The sequence below is a fragment of the Triturus cristatus genome, chromosome 12 (assembly GCF_964204655.1).
Source record: "Triturus cristatus chromosome 12, aTriCri1.1, whole genome shotgun sequence".
In the NCBI taxonomy this organism is placed as follows: Eukaryota; Metazoa; Chordata; class Amphibia; order Caudata; family Salamandridae; genus Triturus; species Triturus cristatus.
The window spans coordinates 110089635-110111751 of NC_140595.1; the positions used below are offsets into that span (position 1 = coordinate 110089635).

General features: G+C 43.3%; 2 protein-coding genes across 5 annotated transcripts in view; one reads left to right on the plus strand and one right to left on the minus strand.

Moving 5' to 3' along the window:
* Positions 1–22117, minus strand: part of LOC146772776 (uncharacterized) — a 209792-nt gene that overhangs the window by 99225 nt on the left and 88450 nt on the right. The gene's annotated exons all lie outside the window — the stretch shown is intronic.
* CFAP141 (cilia and flagella associated protein 141) overlaps positions 1–22117 on the plus strand; it is a 33939-nt gene that overhangs the window by 2164 nt on the left and 9658 nt on the right. The window contains exons 1-3 of one of the 2 annotated variants that reach the window (XM_085638912.1): positions 4840–5041; positions 8666–8706; positions 19727–19856. In XM_085638912.1, coding sequence (XP_085495038.1) covers positions 5039–5041; positions 8666–8706; positions 19727–19856 — 174 coding nt within the window. In that variant the 5' untranslated portion in view covers positions 4840–5038. Of the gene's footprint in view, positions 1–4839; positions 5042–8665; positions 8707–19726; positions 19857–22117 lie in introns of those variants that run through there. The other variant, XM_085638911.1, reaches the window with a different exon arrangement.

Sequence of the window (22117 nt, forward strand, 5' to 3'; positions counted from 1 at the left end):
ACAGACCATAACAGTTTTTATGCTGTGGTGCGGTTCCATTCAATTTTGTCACTTTTGATTGATTGCGTTAAAGATATATTTTTTATAGATTATAGATTTTTTGAGTTAGAGTCACTGAATTCTTGTGACGTCTCCTTCCTTCCGAGCACTGCATGGGCAAATAAGGGATAGAGTGAAGTACGATAGAACATATGATTTATATAAGTTTAACCATTGTTGTAGAGTGTACCCCCGTCCTGAGGAAGCCAATAAGAAAGTGGAGGCTAAAACGCGACCGCTTCGACACACAGACGAAGGAGAAGTCCGCCTATTGTTTCAATTAAAACATTAGTTATTTGGCATAATAAATTAAGATAGAGAGATGACACCTCTGATGCCAAGAGGACTACCTTTGAATGTATCACTGAGATGGAGAAGTATACATTTTTAAGAAGTAGTTAGGGGAGAATATATATGATGTATTTGTTGTATATATGATTATGTATTTTTTGTCAACAAATTGTCTGCAGCTGGCGCACTTGTTACTAGCGGGTGCCGGTGTCGAGGTCAGACGAACCTCAAATATCTCTGTCACAGCATTTCTTGCTCGAAACGTTGGTGGTGGTGTGTGGCAGCGATTATATGCTTAAATAAATAAGCTTCACCAAACCTGCTGTGTGCTGGAGTGCGGTGTTAATCCTTGGTGTGACATATGATTATGTATATATGGATTGTCTTGCAATTTATTTTTGAATTCTTGTGATGAAATTGTCTAGTTTTGTGTATAATTCATTCTGATGCTCACTGATGGATATTTGCAACTGAAAAATAATCATTGAATTTGCTATAAGAAATAGTGTTTTGCCAAGGTAATTTATAAACCCTTGTGCAAGAATAAAAGAGAGATTTATCCCTCTATACCAATTGTTTGTATATTATAGATGTTTCTATGCCCAGGTATGGGAGGGTCATTTGGGCAGTCCCCGTAGTGTTCTTTTGGGTTAGTAACTCCTCCTGCAGCTCTATCCAGAAACAATTTGCCTCTCCTTTCAACCTCCTGTCCGTCATTCCGTGAATCCACATCCCATGGCAACGTGTAGGCTTTCAGGTCAGCACTGGGACCTTTCTGGAAATTGCAGATCCCACTTTGGAAATGTATAGTGTCCCCCGTAGAATATACATTCTAGGGCACGTCTTTGTCTGCTCCCACCTCTCCTTTGTAAAGAGAATCCAGGATGGTGTGTCGTAACTCTGGAGGGCCAGAGCCGTGCTTTTTGAAACGTGGCACCATTTGGACGTCCCCAATTTGAGATCATTACTACTCATTTGATCTGGTAGAATGTATTTGTCTGGGTTTCCAGAGAACCTTTACTGTAATCACTATTTAGGGATGCTTGTCCTGGAGCCGGACTCTGGAAGTTGATGCTTGCTGGCAGACAGGTAACAAGCTAGGTTCTTTGACGAACCCTGCTCCTGTGTCTGGTCATGGGGGACAAGGAAGGACTTTCCCTGCTGTATTCAGAAGAGTGACATGACGAGAGTAAGCCATCTTATGGATCCCATTATGGAGGTTTTCTTGAGGAAGCAAGCCACCGTAAGAGCCATGAGGACCTTGCAACAAAGCTGGCCAGAACTGACCTGAAGATGTTTATTTTGGAAGGGGGAGGATGATGTCTTACAGGAGATACCACAAGATTGCCTGTTTGGTAAGCCTCTGTGACCAGATCGGACCATACAATTACCTGACTTTGTGGGAGCCTTTATCTCCCTTTTTACAGCCACAGAGGAACACACCAGCTTTTAATTTTCATCCGACGTGTTAGGGTAGTGCCCGCTTCACTGAGGCAGGTCGCCCTGATTCCAGAACCATTGTTAGGACAAATGTCATCTGCTGTTTAAAGCTGTGCCACCCAGCCTTTGCACAATTGTGGATGGCTTCTAGGAACCCACTGGAGGTTTCCTCTTCGCCTGTGTGTTTTTTCAGCATCTGCCCTGGGCTCTGTTGTCTTGGGGGTGGGGGCTACTGCTTTCTAACTCCTGGCTATATGGTCACTGCAGCATGTTTATAGTCTGGGGCAAAGCGCTTTTTAACTGTTACTCTCTGCAGAGACCGTCTACAGGCTCTTTCCTGCATAAGGGTCAGTTTGAAGTCTGTAACTGGGCATGCTTGGTGTTCATCATGTCTGGGATATCTATGAAGGATGCTGCTAATGTGTATGTGCTTGTTGTGGATGAACTGGATCCACATGTGTGTGCTGTACAAGATGGCGGGCTTCTTTCTTCTTCTTCCATCTTGGACATTCCGCCTGCACGTACTCTTTCACATGATCCACTCCTAGAAAATGGTGCACAGATGGGCAAGGGAGGCAACGGCAACTCGAAGAGCTGGACTATGTCCACCAAGAAGAGTGACCACAATGCACCTGGGCAAATTGTGTCCTGATATGCCAGGCTGTGTGCTCCCTACCCCCTTGTTTGCATTCTGGGATCTGTCTTTCCTTGGAAGCATTAACAAGTCCCGCATTGGTCTCCCGATAACTACCCGGTCCATATTAAGCCAGCATTTATTAGTTTCTCCTTTAGACCATTCATTGACTAAGCACACCTAAGCTGCTTCATAGCAATCCTACAGGTTAGAAAAGCCCAACTCCCCCTCATCTCTTGAAGCCTGTAGCAGTTTACCCGACCAAGTTGGGTCTTCCATTGTCAAACCATCTATATAAGTGCCATCTAAGATCCTCTTTCCTATCTTAATAGGAAGATCCTGGAAACATAGTGCGACATAGGAATTAACAAAATTCTGTCTAGTTAAGACATATCCTTTCATTTCCTCAATTCATCATTTATATTCTTAAAGAGGAGGGGACATTAGCTGGGTGTAGTCTGCTCATTGAAGAGGTCAACCATACTCCCAGTTCTCTGATTGTGTCACTGTTATTCTAAAAGGGGGGCTTACTTTGAAGAACAAGGATCTCTTCCTTTGAAAAATACTTTTTTAGTAACTGATTTGTCACCATATATCATATAACCTGAGCCCCAGTTCGTATTCCTTCAGTGTCCTTAGAATGACAGCAGTGGACGCTCTGGAGCCTGTACTGAGAAGAACATATTCCATAAACAATGAGATCTTGTGTTCTCCACCTCTGAGGGTTATGTCTGCAATGGCCAAGTCTGAGTAACACCTCATAACCAGGGGCTCTGTCACACTAGTGCCTCTGAAAAACTCTAACTGCTGGGAGACTGTGCCAGCCACTAACACCCTGGTGAAAGCCTTTATGACACTGAGCATCAAAAAGGTCGCACTCATTTTTTTAAACGTTTTTGACAAGGTGAGCTAATCAATGGACATAATCAAATTAATGTTTCCTGAACAAAGCCAGCCTAGTCCTCCTGAATTGGGGAGGGCAAAAGAAGTGACATCCAATTTGTCAAAATCTTTATGCAAATTATAACATGTTCAATAGAGCGATAGGTCTGTAGGCCGCACATTATGTGCAATCCTTATCAGGTTTAAGGATAATCACTATATTAGCATCTTCCATAGATGGAGACACTATCTAAGTTTCTAAAAATGGCTGTAACCTGTATTTCACTGTTGGCCATAACTTAGTGGAGACATTTCTGTCCTATCTTCCCATGAAACCATCAGGGCCTGGGCAATTGTACGGATTTAAATCTCTAATAGCAGTAAGGATTCTGCATTTTTCTAAAAGACGGATGTTGAGGGCGTGGGCGGTAACTGAGAGGGTTTGCTTTTTGAGTTATAGTAAGCAATTGCTATTTGCAGTAAGAGTTAGAGCAGGAAGATGTTAAACAGCGAGGCCAGAAAGGTGATAACTCTAGAGGAAAGAGGTATGCGTTTGGAAGCTGAAGGCTTGCATGGTGCACACGCATTATTGTGGTCGTCAATATAGGAATGCGTTCACCAGTGTTGTTAAAAAGATGGAAGCTATTTTGGAACTATGGGAGAAGGCGGAAGATGATGTGAGGTCATTCCCTGAAGGTCTGGGACAGTCATTAGTTATGGGGCAGGATTCTAAGTGTCACTTAGCACTAGTGTTACTGGGCCACTGATGTTGTTGAATACAGAGTTTCTCCCTGTAGGCATCAGACACTAAGGGGATAACAAAATAAAGCGATGAAGGTTTACTGTAGGAGGTACTAACTCAGATACAGCTTGGCAGAGTGAATGGGACTCTCTAAAACCAATATAACAGCTATAATGTTAAATAAGGATAGAAATAAAATAATATTACATAGAGGGGAGCAGTTAAAAACATAATGAGTACAAAAAGGGTAGATACTGGTGCCTTCTGGGGCAAAGTACAAAACCCAGTCCCAAATGTTTTCTTGTGTTAGACAAGGGATTTTCAATAAAAATTAATTCTTCTAATCAACTTTATAACATGGATGACGGTTAGGGTTTTCTCAAAAGCCTTTGGAAGTAGACATGTTTACCATAGGTGTTTGCAAACAGTCTTCACTCTATCATGCAGAAGTTCCAGATAGAGAAACATAGGATCAGAGGAGCAACTAGAGCCAAATATATTTCGGGGGGTGGGAGGTTGTGGGGGGGGGGGGGGGGACGTAGAGCTAATAAAAATTTCCGGGGGAGAGGGAGGGGTAATTCTTCCAGCAATAGGCAGAGTGGAGATGCAGGGGCTCTAAGAAGGGGTGAACCACAACAAAGCCTCGTTAACATGTAAATGTTTTTTTTTAGACCAGTGAAGTACTCTGAAGCGGCTGCAATAAGTCGGACGCCAGACCAGCCAGCCCACAGCAGCCCAAAAACTGACTGTGTGTGTGCCCGGGAAGCTGTCTCAGTATTCTGGTATAAGTTTGAAACCGTTCCCCTGTTTTGAGGAAGTTCATGCTTTCTGTAGGCGAGCAGTCGATCCCCATTGACCTGTGAGAGAAAAGCACAAGGAAATGCAATGCAGCTGTCACAGTCACAGATGCACACATACCACCACCATCATATATATGGTCGAGATCAAACCATTAATAAATCCTGAAGAGGTGAATACATATCAAGGCATTGGTTGCTCTCCTTTTGAACATGGTAAGAAACCCTGGCACGCGGAACCAAACTACAGATGCATGTTATGCAACCACCATATGTACACCATCTTTATCATTTAGCAGAGCAATGCAACCCTTTCCTCCTCAGGGTGCCCTTTCTATACAGTTGGCATATGAGTGCTCAAAAGTGGTGGGTTGACAACTGAGAGACAGAGTTGGGTTTGGAAAGGTGGTAGGTGGTCCGAGTGCGTTTGTATGTGCACTTGATAGATTCAAGGGATTTTTTTTTCACTGTTACTGGGGGGAGACTAGTAGTCGCTCTACACTATGGGTACAGGTAAAAATGCTGCTACCCATGAACCATGATTCACTACCAACATTACCAGTCACCTCGTAGCCTGGGGAGAGAGTGCTGTAACAACCACACCTATTGTTGTAGTGTGTTTTCTTCAAGCAGAGATGGGCTTTACTGTTCTGTACCCCCTGGTAAAACTGAAGGCACACATAGAAAGTTGAGGGTACTGGAGGAAACCCTGACATAGGTCGGACAGGGCGGTACAGATATACAAAGCCATGCAGAGGTCTTTTGTCCCAACAGAGCAGTGAAGGAGGGGGGCAGTGATCTGCTTCATGAGAATAGTGTGGATTGTAGAGGTTTTTAAAGAAAGGTAGAAGGCAAGTTTGGAGAGCACAATTGTGTGTTGACGTGCAGCCTTTAAGGGGTCGTTTCTAGTTGTTATGGTGCGAGGAACTTCAGATTTCCTTTCAAACGCAAGCGTGCACATATTTGTGTCTTTAGGTAGATATGCTAGGGATTATCCAGGGTTAGGACAAGGTTCTTTAAGTCAATGCGATCAATGGTTGGAAACTCATGAGAGCTGATATATAGCCATACAAGATTTGTTGAGAAGATGGTCACTCTGCACTCACCAGTGATTCGGGTGTGTGGTTGATTGTGGCACGTTTTTATGAAGGGCCTGTGAGTGGTGCCTCTCTAGGGTCTATCCAGGTGGCAGTGATGCCTGCAGAAAATGAGGGAAAGGCAAAAGTAGTGGTTAAAGTGGTCTGTGATAAAGATAACCTTATTGCAGGTGGACAGACGGGCAGAGAGGGTGTTACAAGATGGCTGCTGTTGTAATCCAGTGGGTTGTGTGTATGAGAGTGGTTTGCTGGTGGTAAAAGTGGTGAAAGATGGATCTTGGGAGAGGACAAATGACGTTTGTGTTACTGAAAGGAGGTGAGAGGTTATTGTGAGTGGCTGTGAATACTAAGGGTTTTGAGCAGCAGGGTGCAGAGGATATCAATGAGGATGGCAGTTGGCGGTGATCATAATGACTTGGGAAAGTGATAGCGGAGTTTGTTGGAAGGTGTGTACCAATATTTCACGCCCCTCTGCATAATTTTCGACTTGGAAAGTATCAATAGGCTGCACAAATGATACATGTCACTCATTGGTCGCAGGTACTGGGAGGATACATCTTAAAAGGTGAGGTACAGTTCTGTAAATTGTTACATACGCGCCAGTGTTTAATTTGTAAAACAAATAGGTGCCAGGTCCCTCATCAGGAGGCCACTGCAGCTTGCATAACCCATTGACTACGCCAGTGCCAGTAACAACACAACTATTAACCATCACACTCCTACAGGTGTGACAGTTCAGACTATTCCAGGCCTACACAGCTAAAAGGAAGGCATGGGCGGCATGTATCAGTCAATTTTAATGTATATTGAACTAATAAACAACTGTTGTCGTTCTCACCTCCAAATTACACAAACAGCACCACCATGTGGCAGGCTATCATAAGTAAAAAGAACAATTAATGGGAAGAAGGCTGCACAATGTCAAACATTCACCCCACTACAGAGATCTGGGCCTCAATCCATAGTTGTTTTCCTCCCCATGCCATTCCAGTTCAGACATGGCCATATGCAAATCATTGTTGACCCTGTTCCCCATGGGAACAGTCCAGCCCGAACTGCAAGGCCTGGTCCTCCCTGGACTGGAAACAAGCATCCTGGGGCCAGTTTTGGGGCATCAGCCCTCATCACCCAGCAGAGATGTTTTAAGGATTTTGGGGGCCCTGGGCCAGATGGATTTTGGGGGCCCCTGTTCGGAACAGCTTTGATTTTATGACCCAGTTTCAGCTCTTTCATGCCCTCTTTGGTCATATTCTAAGTGTGCTTACATCTAATATTCAGAGATAGTGATGTGTGTTTTCAAAAATTGTAACATCAGCAGTTCACTAGTATTATTGCAAATAATTTCTGTAGCACCCTCCCATTTCTCATACAATAGGTTTTGTATAGATCTAAAATAAACTTTTTATATGGATGTTGCATGAATCATAAACACATTCTGTCTGCAAAATATCTGTAATAGACTCTCACACCTTAAAAATAAATAATAGAAACATGCTGTTTACAACAATCTGTATAAAAATTAGTCAAGGTCACCAGGGCAAGACTCTCTGCAGAACAGGGCTGGCTCTATCAGGGGCCCCCTGAAAGGCTGGGGCCCTGGGCCAGAGCCCACTTTGCCCATGCCTTAAAACGTCTCTGTCACCCAGGCTAGCTTGACTCCAGTAGCATGGAGAGCACGGGTCCCACGTCTGGGCATACCCGTCCCACTCAGGGTGAGAAATGCAAAAAGAACAATTGAAGGACAGAATGCTGCACAATGCAAAAAATTCAACCCAGTACAGAGATCTTTGCCTAAATCCATGTTTTTTTTGCTTCCCATGCCTTTCCAGTTCAGACCCAGCCATGTGCAAATCAGTCTTGATGCTGTTCTCCATGGGTACAGTCCAGCCCGAACTGCCAGGCCTGGTCCTCCCTGGACTGGAAACAAGCACCTTGGGCACGGTTTGGAGGTATCACCCCTCATAAGCCAGGCTAGCTTGACTCCACTGGCATGGAGAGCACGGGACCCACGTCGGGGTATACCCATCCCTCTCAGAGTGACAAATACAAAAAAACAATTGATAGACAGAATGCTGCACAATATCTAACATTCACCCCAGGACAGAGATCTGGGCCTAAATCCATAGTTTTTTTGCTCTCCATCCCAGTTCAGACCCAGCCCAGCACCCAGGCTATCATAAGTGCCAGTGTTGACAATTAAGTACCAGTGCTGAACACCAGCGACCACCGGCTCAAATGAAACACCTCACACACCTTGATTACAAGTATCAAAGAGGGATGTTTGGTATTTATTACGTGTGAATAAATCTGACGCCACACGAGCCAGACTTTATTGGCTGCGATAAATAGCACCTCTTATAAGTTTTGCACTAAAAAGGGGGCACACTGACTTTGGTGTTCACGTCACGTCTGGGTAATTATCAAGCTTTTTTCCCCCTTGTTAAATTCCTGTGGGTTTGACCTTCTGTATTACATCTGTTGGATGCAGGCTTTATTACACATGGTCTGCACAAGTCATAATTCTGACTCTTGTAAAAAAGGAGTATGCACGGAGGCTGCAAACTTTTTTTCACTCATATTCACGGATTTTTTGATTGTAGAGAATATACACGTTCAGAAACGTTTTCATAGCTTTTGCCTTTCTCCTCCATTCTCCACGTAAAAACACAGTAGAACAACTTGTATTTATGTTTATTTAATGGCTAACCAGTTTTTAATTGGCTCCCTCTTTTTTCCCCTTTAGAGAACTCAACAAATTTTCGTCGCCCAGAGAGACATTAAAAGGTAACTTGAGTCTTGCTGAGATATTTTTATGCAGTTAACCTGGTGATTACACCTCTAAATCTCTTGTTCCCAAAGATTAACTAAATACAGGTATGGATTGGTGGGATGAGTATGGCCTTCTTTTCGTGCCAAAGCTTCATTTATAAAGCTTGCGAAACATTTATAGCTCTCCTCATGACATTGAGGACAGCTGCACATTGTTCTCCATCCATTTCCTTGCCCAATAAGTGTGAAACCAAAAGGCGACACAGCTACCTACATTGTTTATAACCCAAATACCAGTCAGGTGTGCTTGTGTGTGGATCTCAGGTAAGGCTGGTTGGGCAGATGGTGGTATCAGAATACAGCTGCTGGGGGCCTAGACTACAAATCTACTTCCGGTGTCCTCAAATATCAGCCCACCAAAGATATAGTATGATCTGCCTCCACACTACATTTTGAGTGAGCCATATGCACACTGATATGGGCCTCTATGTGGTACAATGACTTCATAGGAGGCGTCAGCTCTATGTAGACGACTGTCTTTTGTTCCCTTAGGACTGGGCTGCATTTAAAATAGCATTGCCGTAATATCGTGGAGGAAGATATATAGTGCTGCTAAATACATTTCTCTGGAAGGCTATTTATTTAATGCAACTGTACATAATAATATGACCATATCTAAAAACCTCATTTTACATCTATATAAAATCACTCAGATTATTTTTTGTATTTTATATTTGAATATTTTCACTTTGGAAATTCATATACTTGTTTCCTGAACATTTTGCGCAATGCCCAAATGTAGAGGAGAATGAGCTGACCGTTTTCCCTATGATCTGCTCCTTCTGGATGATAGCGAAATACTGTGCTGGTCTAACTGTAAGCATTGGTAGGTTGCACTGGTGATATAAATCTACAAGCATTTGCAATGCAATAGGTCTCGCATTTGCGAGAGTTTAAGCTATTGGCATTGTAAATGACAATGACTTTCATTTATCTGTTTTAAATTAACACATGAATAAAAAGCATTGTCATTTACAATGTCAATAGCTGAAACTCTTGTAAATGCGAGACCTATTTCATTTTAAAGAATCGGCCGTCATTGTTCCGGGCTGCTTGTAAAGTGAAAGCGTGTATGGCGCGCTGAATATTGCCTGAAAGCATGTCGTGTCCGCAGTAGGGGAAACTCATTAAAGAAAATAGTGCTTACAGACTAAATAAGACATACCGTGTAACAACAGAAATAAAAGGGCCAATCCTCATGGGAGGTTACAAATAAAGACAAGGCGGTACTAAGGAGGGACTAACAAGCCTATTAACAAATCAGAAACCAGCATTTACAAAGGACATTGACAGACGCCAATGAAAAATATGGGCGGAGTTACAACTCCATACTCCAATACAGTATGCCTTGCAGCGCATGCGCTGCCCAGGCTCGACCTAAAAATTATGTTTGTTCGACCTCCTCCCACCGCAGTCTACCTCCTGCTGGCAAAAAGAGGCATTGCAATGCGTTTGCTAAAGCCTGATGGCAATGAACAGGATTTTTCGTTCAGAGATATTAAAGAATGGACCCTGGCTGAGCAGCTGTATAAGGCCAAAAAGAGGGCACACTATAAAGCTGTAGGACAGCAATGCAACTGCCTTGCCCTAGAACCTACACTCCTCTTTCTGCCAGGTACCTTGCCTCTGTGAAGAGCAATATATACTGTAAGGTATTTATTTGTTGTCTTCTCGATTTTGCATTTTTGGTGCCTCTTGTTTGTGTCCCAAAGAAAAAATGTGTACCATGTGCCTGTCCCAATTGTGGCCTTTGAAGTAACTGCTTATCATAAAACTTTGCTCTGTATAAGAGTAGTATTGGTTGTAGCTATCAGAAGTGACTCTATACACTGCCAATTAATGGCGGCAAAGGCCTGTGTACTTCCAAAGTTATTGTTTATTGAAATGTTTACATCAGATTGCTTTTCATTCAATAGACTCAGCGGCACAAGGATATGTGCTCCTCGCATCATAACTGCTGTGTAGCATCAACTAACTGATTTGTGGAGTTTATTTTTCCATACAAATGGTTCAATAAGTCATGTTTTGTTTCCGCTGGCCTCAAAGGAGCCATTAAGTTGTTGACAACACTGTTGAAACCACAGACCTGATGATGGCCTCATCCAGTTTTCAGGCAGTTAAGGTTGAAACGTCAACACATTTAATACACAGTCTGGTCTTTTCAATATAGGAAAGAATTTTGAACGGTTGAATACATTAAGAGCAGCCTGTTTATTGCATATATGAGAATCAATTACGCAGTTTTAATTGTTTATGTATTTAAGCATCTAAGTGGCTAGTCACTGCACCATATGACACCATTCTTGTTTTTAGAATCTGATGGAAGGATTTGAATAAACACAAACTAATGAAGTACAGAGGCCTTTCCCAACATTTATTGGCACTGTATAGAGCTATCTATACGAGTTGTAAGCAAAATAACTTCCATATGGAACATTGTTTTACGATAGACCCATATCTCGCTCCCTGTGAATTACTGTGGTGCTCTGATTAACTGACACTTTGAAGTATCTGAACAGGTGCTGTTGTTTAGAACAGATTCATTGATGAATCTTGTGTTTAAAAATTAATAAAATGAATGTAAAAAATAAAGAAATTCATATACTTCGATGTTGGCATCCCTTTTTTTGCATAAATTGTTCTTTGCATATTGTACATATTGGCTCTGTGTTAGGGCAGCCCCTGATTTGTGTGTTTTCCTTGTCTGATCTGAAACTTATGTGGACTGAATTTTCTTAGCATTGTTTCCTTACTTGTCATCATTCAAGTCATTTGCCCATTTTTGGAGTATATTTTGTTTGCAGAAGGTTTCCTCTTTATTGTGATATGTCATCTTTGTGTATTACTATATTACTAAATCCATCATTGTTGTCATTTGTGCATCCTGAACTATTGACTGGAATATGAACTCTTGTTTGGACTTTAGGGACTTTACTATTGATTTTGTACCTTCCTGTATTTATTGTCTTTTCCTCAGGAATACTGTTATATGCAGACACTGTATCTGCCCTACCTGGCTTTAGTACATAACCCTTTCTTCCTAAATCCACCTATGAGCCCCTATTGTAAGTGTCTGGTGGTATCCTGTATCCATTTTTTTCTTGCAGTGTCATGTCATCTTTAGTCACACTTCCCCCTTCTTTCTCTTGCCATTTCAGCCCTAAAAAAGTTGTGCAGCTGTGTTCCTGGCAAAGTGGAGCGTAGAGAGCAAATGGTGGGGAAGTCAGTCAGTCATGAATACTTTCATTGGCTTCATGAGCCATAAAAGTCAATTTTATATACTATATCATGCATTTCATAATTAAAAGACACAGAACAATAAAAACATTTAAAAGAAATAAAAGTTTTACTAGAGAAAAACATCTCTGCCCAATATCTAGAGCGAATACGAAGGGCAGTTCAAATATAATTCATTATTGGCTGAATAACCTCCTCAGGATCCAGGTTGTGCAAATTATGCAAAAGCTAGACGATTTGACCTGATCCCTGGGAATTTCAATACTGGCCGCAAGAATTTCCTTCTCTGTGATGTATATAAAGTGCAAAATAATATCAAGTGTTTCGTGCGCTGGCGTGACATACCCTCGCATGGATACGGGGGTAATGATGGAAACCAAATACCTTGGACTGGGAAGGCCACCAAAAAATGTACGGTCTTCAGGCGGGATCTCATCAGCAAAAATGTAGGACTCTCGCAATCTATTATTTGTAGGTACAATGCTGGGTTTGGGGGAATGTCTAGTTGTTGTAGGTCATCCCCATTAACCTTCCACTCCTATTAGCCATGCGAGTGGCTTTGTTATGCTGGTGAAAGAGTTCTTTAACCCTAAAGATTGCCAATTGGTGTAATGATATCTGGTCTAAGGAAGAGCTCTGGGACCCCTAGGGTTATCAATGTGGTCTTAATATCTTTCAGCCATGGGATATCCAGGGCCATACAATCAGCAAGAACTGATCTGCAAAACAGAGCTTCCGGTTATTCCACACTCTAAACCAGAGCAGCAGGGGTTGTAATTTGACGTGGAAGTCCAAAGCAAAGGGAATTATTGTGGTTCAAGCAAGACACTATCTCTGCCTGTATGTCAGCCTTGCAAGAGTCTGAAGGAAGCATTGGTTGTCTGTTTTTAAAATGTGGTTTAATTGACCAGGGACCTAAGGGATAGGCAAAATGGGCAACGGCCCAGGGCTCCACCTTCTAGCCCACCCTAGTAAAGTGGTCTTATTCTCAGTTTCTCTCACTCTTTCACACTTTTATTGGCTTCTCTATCAGAACCAGTGGCGTAACGATAATTGAGGGGGCCCCCCTGCAAGGTACGTGGAGGGGCCCCTCCGGACTCTATCAGGAGCTCCCCGGCCGAAGTGCAGTGCTGAGGGGGCCCCCTGGAGCTTGGGCTCCCGCCCCCGCACTGCGGGGAATGCGGGGGCCTTTGTTACACCCCTGATCAGAACCCATCTCTCCCTCTCTCTCTCTTCCTGTCTCTTCCTCTCACTCTGTCGCTCTCCCCATCCATTGTTGTTTTAAGTATTTTTGGGCACAAATCAAAACATATTTAAGCTGCTTTTGATGTGAAAGTTTAAGTATAATATTGTTTGGCATCATGCAAGCTTGAACTATCAGAAAATATGTAATAAAAGCCCGCTTTTAATGTGGTCATCAAAATAAGTCTTGTCCAGGGTCCCAAAAATGCTCATGATGACAATGCAGAGCAATTTACTCTAAAGCAAGAGTTTACTCAATCGTATGCTGCTCTAGCTAGGGAAATACAAAAACCCAGTGAAATCCACTGTCTTCCAATATTATACCAAGTACAGAATGCCTCTTTACATCTGTAGTATCTCCCCCTTGGTTGTCCCTTTACCACCTGATACTCAGTTTCTCTTGGCACGCCCTGAAATTCTTTTTGGGATTGCTTCGAGAACAAGCTTACGATCATTGTAAATTATATTTCTATGCCTTTTTGTCATTATATCTGGATGCACTCTCAATTATGTTCTTATATAAGTGGTGACCCTGCTATGTTGGCCAATTCATTATTTGAAAATATGTTTTACGCTATTGTTTTGAAAATCTCACCGCGGACATTTTTGACACCCGTTACTGCAGTCACCCTTTTTTACAGTTCAGGCCCTTTATATAAGTGCTAATTTTTAATCGCTTAGCAGCTGATACACTGTGGCCCCAAACTAAGATGGCTTCAGTGGTTTACAGACAGCTCATATAGGCCTTTGTTAACACCCTCCAGACCTAAGACTTATCTGAGCTTCCTGGATTTAGTTCTTTACCTGGATCAGCATCTTTGTGGGAGATGTTCAGAAAAAAAGGAAAAAGAAGCTTTCTTCTTCTCTCCAATCAAATTTGTCAGATATGGTGTGATCTTGTCATCACAACTCTTCCCTAGAGCCAATGGGAATCACGACACAAGGTCTTTCATCGTCTACAGAAGATAAAACAATGGTGCAAAGATAAACCCTTTTTAATTATGGTAGGTAAGGTCATTATATGAATGATTGCCCCTGCAAACCTGAACATCCTGAGGGAATCAAGAAAGCTGATTTGTTCCAAGCTCTTTCTTTGCTGATACCATGCATAGTTTTGTGGCTACCATGACATTAAACATGTAACCGTATTTTAAATGCCATGATGTTATTGCATACATTTTATTTTTAGTTAATGAGACACAGATAACTTTATGGATACCAGTCTTAAATATTCAAATTAAGGAATGAAATAACAAGAAGTGTGGCTCTGGCACGAGAGAAAAAATAACCATCTTGTATGCATAAAAAGCCCACAAATCCCAAGCGACATATAACCACCTTTTTTTAATTTATCAAGAAGCATACTCTTAACTGTTCCAAAAGGGAAGCATGCAGAAGCTCAAATGGGTCTGAGAGGAGTAAGAAACAACGTAAAGACACAGTTATAAACATTAAAAAACCAGAAGAATATTAAACACACTTTGTGGATTTCAAATACACCTGTAAAATGCACATACCAGTGGTGCAGAAAGCTGTCCTGAATCTAAAAGCGCCGTGGATGAGTATGGACTGACAACTGGCCCATTTCAACCTAATACTGCCCCCTTACACGTTATCTGTCTGAATAGACTTTCAGAAATGATATCCTTCTATTTGATTGATGCTGCCTCTTTAAGCTTCATTATCGGCATGCCTTGGTTGGTGTCTCCTGCCCCAGTTAATGATAGGGAGGCTCATAAAGTCACCCTATTCGCCAAGCTTTTGTAAGACATTTTCTGATAGAGACTTCTAACCGCAGATTTCTCACCTTTTGAATACCTTCAGGTGTGAGAATGGATCCAGAAACTTTTGCACACCAATTTCCTTCAGCGTCAACAGGTGTCGTCCTGCAACGTCAGAGCTTCTCGTTTGACTCCAGCTTGTGCGGTTGTGATGTCACTTTCCATATAAACACATCTCCTGCTCTCGCTGGCGTCCATTTCCTTCTTTGTGAACCACCTGACGTGAAACCAGATCTTCAACTGTCGTTTGACGATTTTTTGCAAGACGAGGAGGCGCTCTCTTTAGGTTTTGCCATTCCACATGCAGTTGTTTTATATTTTCTAGCTGTGAGTGTAGATTGATGTACGTAGTATTTTTTCTAGAGGTGTTTCCGGGTTCAAAGTCTGAGTACTGCTTGGTGAACCATGATGGTTTAAGGACTCTGACGAATGGAGTGGTAACGCTCTGATTACGTACTGGTACGTTTTATTACAGAGAGGCATCCTTTTCCGAATCATACTTGAGCTTCTCAGCAAGGCTGGAATTGCCTTTTATACCATCGGGCATGTTCCTGGTTGGCTGGAGCCACAGGAGTCCGGTTTTAAAAGATTGGCACCACTGCTAGTGTTTATGTCACTTTCCCCACCTCCGTGAGATTAATGCAGCAGACAGAGAGATGAGGAGAGAGGGATGGATCGAGAAAGCAAGCGATCAGAATGGCAGAAGAGAGAGATGAGAGAAGGAGGATTAGAGAATGGATGAAAACGAGAGATAGAGTGTGGAGAAGAAGGGAGTGGGGCTGCTTTGAGCAGTTTTGCCAGAGCTGCTTTTGGATCCCAAGCCCGACCCTGCTTCTCAGGCTTAGCTGCCAGATATTTATTTGGGTATGGATTACAGAGAACTGTGGGAGAAGAGATGCCCCAATATATACCCCCGTGGGGAGAAATGAAACTTTAAATTTGATTTGTAAATGACGTAGGTGGCACACGCAGGTGTAGCGTCACCCTCAAGATTTGAACAATGGCGTTGAGGAAAAGTAGCACTGGTATAATCCTTCCTTAATTTGTTAAAAATCACAAGTGTAGGCAATTTTGTTTCTTAGGAGTCAAGCCACCGCTGCTGAAAGATCGGACTGTTAAATACCAAGACTGCCTAATCTTGAATCAACTTCATACCTCCTTCTTCTACCACCTTGCACTTCTTGTTTTTTTATCTCACTTTTGTGGGTTCTTTTACACCCCTACTTTCTCCTTTTGTCACTAGTTTTCGATCTTCCTCGTCCTCCCTTTTCTCCCTTTCGCTCTTGTGTTCTGGGTCAAAGTCCAATGTTGAAAAATAAGTCCTAGTAGTCTCCAAAATGAGTGATATTTCGTACTACGTGCAACCACCAGCACAAATGATGGACCTGATATAATGAAGGTAACCAGAAGATAATCCGATGAGACTTGGTAGTCAGTCCCTGACTGGATAACATTGTTCCTGTCATGGACCCGTAAGATCCAAAATTCAATTTATTTGTCCGTCAAATGAACCTCTAAATTATTCAAAACAAAGTGTTGACAATAAAAAGCACATTCTTGGTTGAATGGACTAATGTTCGCCCTTCTCTACAATAAATTTTCCGAAATACATTATTCAGAAATTCATATGTCACTGCTATGTGTCTATCAAAAGATCTTCAAAATTATATGGTCGGTCTGGGGTTATTTCTAAAGAGAATGTACACCCGAGCTTCTTGGCTCTAATCCAGGAGAGACTGCACAAACGACTGCACAAACGACTCACAGAATAAATGTTAGCAATTAAGATTTCAAAAAGTTTCTGAACTGAACTAGGACAGGGGATTCCAGGAGTTTGCTGCCTCCTCTTAGAAGTTTATGTTCCCAAAAGTGACTGAGATCTAGGAACTGCTAACAAATACTGATGGGAAGCAGAGAGAGCATGACAGGGGGCATCTTAATGGGTTTTTGTGTTGAAAAAAAACGTGGGACTTTTGGTCGATGGCTCTGTAGCCCATTCTCAATGCTTTCAAGTGGATCCTCTTTTAATTGGATGTCAGTGCAACGCGGGGAATACATGATTATGTTGGTAGGTCTGTGATGAGGCGAGCAGCTGCTTTTTAGGTCTTGCCTAGCGTTGCTGTGCACATGCGTAGCTCGCTCGGCGAGATTTATTGTCAAGGAGGACTTTGAGAGAAGGGCTTGAAGCCCCGCCCCTTATTTCCCTTGGCTTGCGTCACCGTTTATGGTAAACGGTGGGGTGCCATTGGAAATAAGCTTTCTTTGTTGCCTCCTTTTCACTTTTTTGTCCGGCACACCCGAACTGGCTCGTCTGCTTTCCTTCTGTCATGAAGGCATTTCTTATCTTTGTGGGAACCATATGTTTTCACTCAGCCCCGTAAACACGGGGCTGAGTGAAAACAGATGGAGAGCGATTTTATGTATGGCGCCGCCCCTAACTCCTTTGGAGACCTCATCTCCAGACCTTCTCGTGACAGTGGAATACCCTCTAATTCTCAGACGTGAACAGCATGGGACTTGCCTCAATTTGGGACCTTCATGCCACAGCTTTAGATCATCAGCGCACAACTTAGCCTCCCCAAGTTGATGCGCTTAAACTTTTTTTATTCTTTGCTTCTCTTTTCGACCTCGTTCGCATCTCACGTTCCTGACTTATATTTGCAAACTAAGTTGTGTGTCCCGTATATCGTGTAGAATCTGCATTCGGGACCTGGACACTGTAACTGTGACCAATAGGAACAAGCATTAAAAATGCAATAGGTCTCGCCTTTCATTAAGTTAAAGCCATTTGCTTTGCTATACAATACCATTAGCAAAGCAAATGGCTTTAACATAATCAAAGGCGAGACCTATTGCATTTTCACTGCGTGTTGTTGCAGTTGGGCTGAAACTTTCTGAGGGGCTAAATATGTGTAATTGCCAAAGTTTATTCTCATTTCAACCAGTGCACTGATGGCAGGTACATTAAAGTGGTTATCGATGAAGGGCAGTACTGCTTTCAAAGTCCTTAATTGCCCAAAAATACGTTTTGGATAAATTAGCTGTCTGGATAGTTAAAGCACTTTCAGCATCAGAATGAATGCCCAAATTTCAGGCTGAAGTAGCGGGATTAGTTAACGAACTCCTGAACGGGGGCAAGTTGAAAGAGTCAAATTCTGAGCCATCAAGGGAAGTCAGAAGACGTTTGGTTTTGGGCGGATTCAGTTTAAAAAAAATATTGGCCATCTGCCTCCGAATGACTGATAAGCAGTCTAAGATAGAGGAGTGGGTAGAAGAGGCTGGTTGGTTGATTTGGCAAGGCCAAATATCAGTAGGGTGTCATCTGTATGGATATAAAAGTGAGCGCCCGCATGATGGAGCAGTTTGGTCAGAGAATTCATGCAGATGTTAACTAGGAGAAGCAACAGAAAGGAACCTGAAGGACACCACAACTGAGAGCCATAGGCTCCAACAGATGTGGCGGAAGGGTTCCAGATTTTAGTTAGATGCTCCAAGATGGATGTTAGCCATTCCAGAACTGTTGAAGACAGAGAGATTGTAACCACATGAGGAATGGTCATTGGTATCAAAGACAGCAGAGAGTTTAAATAGATGAGTGTTCTTGCACCACCGCCACCACCACTCATTCTTGCAATTGACTATTTCCAACTGTTTTTTCATTCTTCCCCTCTTTTAACACTTTACGAGTTCATAGCAGGTGGTAACATGGCTGGGGGTTGCACATCTGCTCCACAGATTTTAGTTCTGTTTGTAACATAGGCGCCTAATCTGAAATTTTCAAGACCAGGACACCTATTCAACTTGAGTCCCTTCGGATGGAGGAACCTAGGGCTGGTTATTAGTTGAAGCTATGAGACACATTGATGTGCATATTATTACCTAACATTTTTTTCTTCCCTGGTCTATCAAAAGTAATTCTTTGTTGATTTTATTGATGTGTATAATATATGTCTGAATGAATCTATTGTGGGAATGATTCAGTATGTTTGTTTGAGTGAGTGAGTGCGAGTCAGATTGTGATTGTTTGGGGGGTTTGTAGGAACTTGGGGGTCTCACAATGTACTTATATATACCACTGTCAACATTGTGTTTTGTACATTTGTCTGTATTGTATAAAAAAGAATACATCTTTAGAATGTGTTAACCAAATGAACAAATTTGACAATTTCTATCTCTTGAGAAATATTGAGTTATTAGATTTGTTGTGACCTTCTTCTTCTAGGCCATAATGCGACTTTTGCCGCTCTTAAGTGTCCGATTAAATTAATTACCTTTATCCATTTACCAGGCAAGGTTGTTCTTGTATTATAGTGTAACATGCAGACAGTAGAACTTCGGGTCCCCAGATCAAAGGAGTGAATCCAGCCAAGGATGGCTAGGCTTCTACTCCTCACTACTGGACCGAGCTTTGAGTTGGGTAATATAAAGCGCCAAGAGACAATTTTGTTAGTGTTGTGCCCTACATAAATTACAATAATAATAAAAGGAAAGTTCTAAAGATGAGCCCTTGCATTAGGAACCAGTCTCGCAACAAACCAAAGGCTTGAATTGAGAATAATATCCAGGATCATCGCAAGGCACTCTGGAGTGTTCTCCGAGAGGTGTCAAAATAGGAGGTCCCAGCCCAAGATCTAAGGCCAGGTGGGGTGTCAGTGGTGGCACTTGGATTGAATGTGAAGTGTATGCCCAGTGACAGAGACATCCTTTTTTTTCAGCAACCAGGAACTCACCAAACTCATGAGCTGGAGGGAGGATGATGCGGCTCGGATGGATGTCAGAATACAGAAGAGGCATCGGACGGACATGAAGAAAGAGGTCGGACTGCTCAACAAGGAGTTATTGATGGTTAGTAGTGAAGTCAGATTAGCTTCCGTTGCTGAGGGGTCATTAGGTGTTCAGCAGCTGAGAGTGGCATGGGTTGTGCTGTGGCTAAGAGGGGAAGCGGCTGAGATGGGGACCCATGATTCAGAGCAGTGAAGTGTCCTTGGAAGCTGTGTCTGAAATGAGACACAGGTTAGAGGGAGCTTGTGGGGGCGGGGAAGGGGATACAAGCAGCAGCTGTGACAGAAAGGGCAGGGCCGCACTTGCCATAGTGGGCACCGGGCCTTTTTCCCAGTGGGCCGGTGGGCTGGGGGCTGGTTTTGTGCCCGTGGGGGCCGGTTATGCACCAGGGCTGCAATATTGTCCCCCATTAGGAAAAGCGGGAGTGGTGCTTCTTCCTAGCACCCACCCCCATCCTAGGGCTGGTCGAGCAGCGATCTGCCAGGGCTGGCTGCTGTTCCTAGTCCGGCGCTGAGAAAGAGGGCAAGGTTGGCAGGGGCGCTATGACTGAGATGGGGCACATTGGCAGCTGGTGTTCTGTTGCCAAGTAGTAGCATGGGATGAATACGACTTGTGGATCAGGGGGCCCTGTGGTTGATAGTTGACTGGGGTAATCCTGACGCAGAGGGTCACTTTGGTCAGAGGAAAAAGGGGACCAGAATCAGAGGCACTTGACATGGATCAAAGGACACATGGTTCAGTGGTGTCTGGGGGCCCGGCGGCTGGATGGTATAGAAGTACAGGCCATAGAAGCCATCCTACAGGGTTGGGACGTGGGTCAGAGGGTCCATGCCACTGAGTGAGGAGTGACTCAGGTCAGAGGCTGAGCTGTGGCTGAAAAACAACAGACTTCAGCAGGGACTCTGTGGCTCAGATGAGGGAACCAAGGTGGAAGGGGCTTATTGACCAAGGGGATACGCGTGTCAAAGAGAACAGTAATTATACGCGGCCCTGTTGCTTTGGGGTAGGAGGCGTGAATCAGAGAGGTCCTGCGTGTCAAAGGAGACACTGGTCAGGGATGGGGCTATGACTGAAAAAGGGTAGGCACATGGATCAGTAGGGCCCAGTGGCTGAGAGGGACACATGAGTTAGGGTGCTGTGGTCATGGAGGACTGTAGTAGCGGTCTTGTTTATAAGGGGAGGTGGGCACAGGTCAAGGAGAACAGAGATCGAAGGTTTGCTGTCAGTATGAGTGGCCCCTTGAATGAGAGGGGCGAGGTGTCTAAACCTAAAGGTTGCGTATGAACAAGCAGTTCCTTTGACTGAAAGGTCGAATGGGGTGATGGCATGCATCTGGGAGATGCCTTGTGTCTAAAACTGGGAAAGCATTAGTGAGATGGAGTGTGTGATTGTCAAAGGGTTCCCTTTTGGGACACAGGTCAGAAGGAAGCTCTAGGTTTGGGGTGGAGGGCGGGAAATTGTGACTAGGACTAAAAATCTGAGTGGAGGCCTGTTGGCATGGTAATGCCCAATACATGGTAAACAGATGTGCTCCCCTGCCCTGAGTAAATTGCATGCCACTGATAAACTGATTTTCTTTTGGCTCCAGCACACATGAAATCCTGCGTGCCAACTGTGGTCTGGAAATGACTAAGAGACCCATGGCCTGGCTCTGAGGTCAGATGGGGTGCCAAAAGCATACTTTCTAGTAGACACAAGACTATATCTGTGTCACTGGGGATATATATTGTGAGTGGTGGTGGTGGCAGGATATTTGTTTTAAATCCATAGTATTGGACAGGCCTTTTAACCTATTGAAAGGGTCTGTAATGCCTTCAAACGAGCTTGTGTGAAGTTCTGCTTACATGCCATACCCAGACCTTGCTCAGACCTCCCTGAATGGTAGTGGGACTCCGTGTCGTTACAAGCGTGAGAATGCTGAAGCCAGTGGAACACATTTTGGATTACCCATGGTATGACATGGCACAAGATGGAGTTTGTGATACAACCTTACCAGACAGTAAAAGTATATTTCCTGCATTCCTGCGCTGAGAGTGTAGCCCTGGACACTGAAGTGAGAAGGGATAAAGGCAAGAGGTCTGTCTGTCTTTAGAATTTCCTTGGTAACCTTTTTAGCAGGTGATTGCTGACTAGTCTATCATGAGCACTTCTATTTGTTTGAGGGTGGGGGACTGGTAGTGAGTCAGTAGATTCAGTATTTTGAGGATGAAAGGTTTCTGGGCAGGGCCTGGTCCATTTGTTTTCCCCATGAGTAACTCATTGAGCAAGGCTAATGAAGCCAGGTGCAGAACTTCGCAATTATTGTGCTCATGTTATGGGTACTC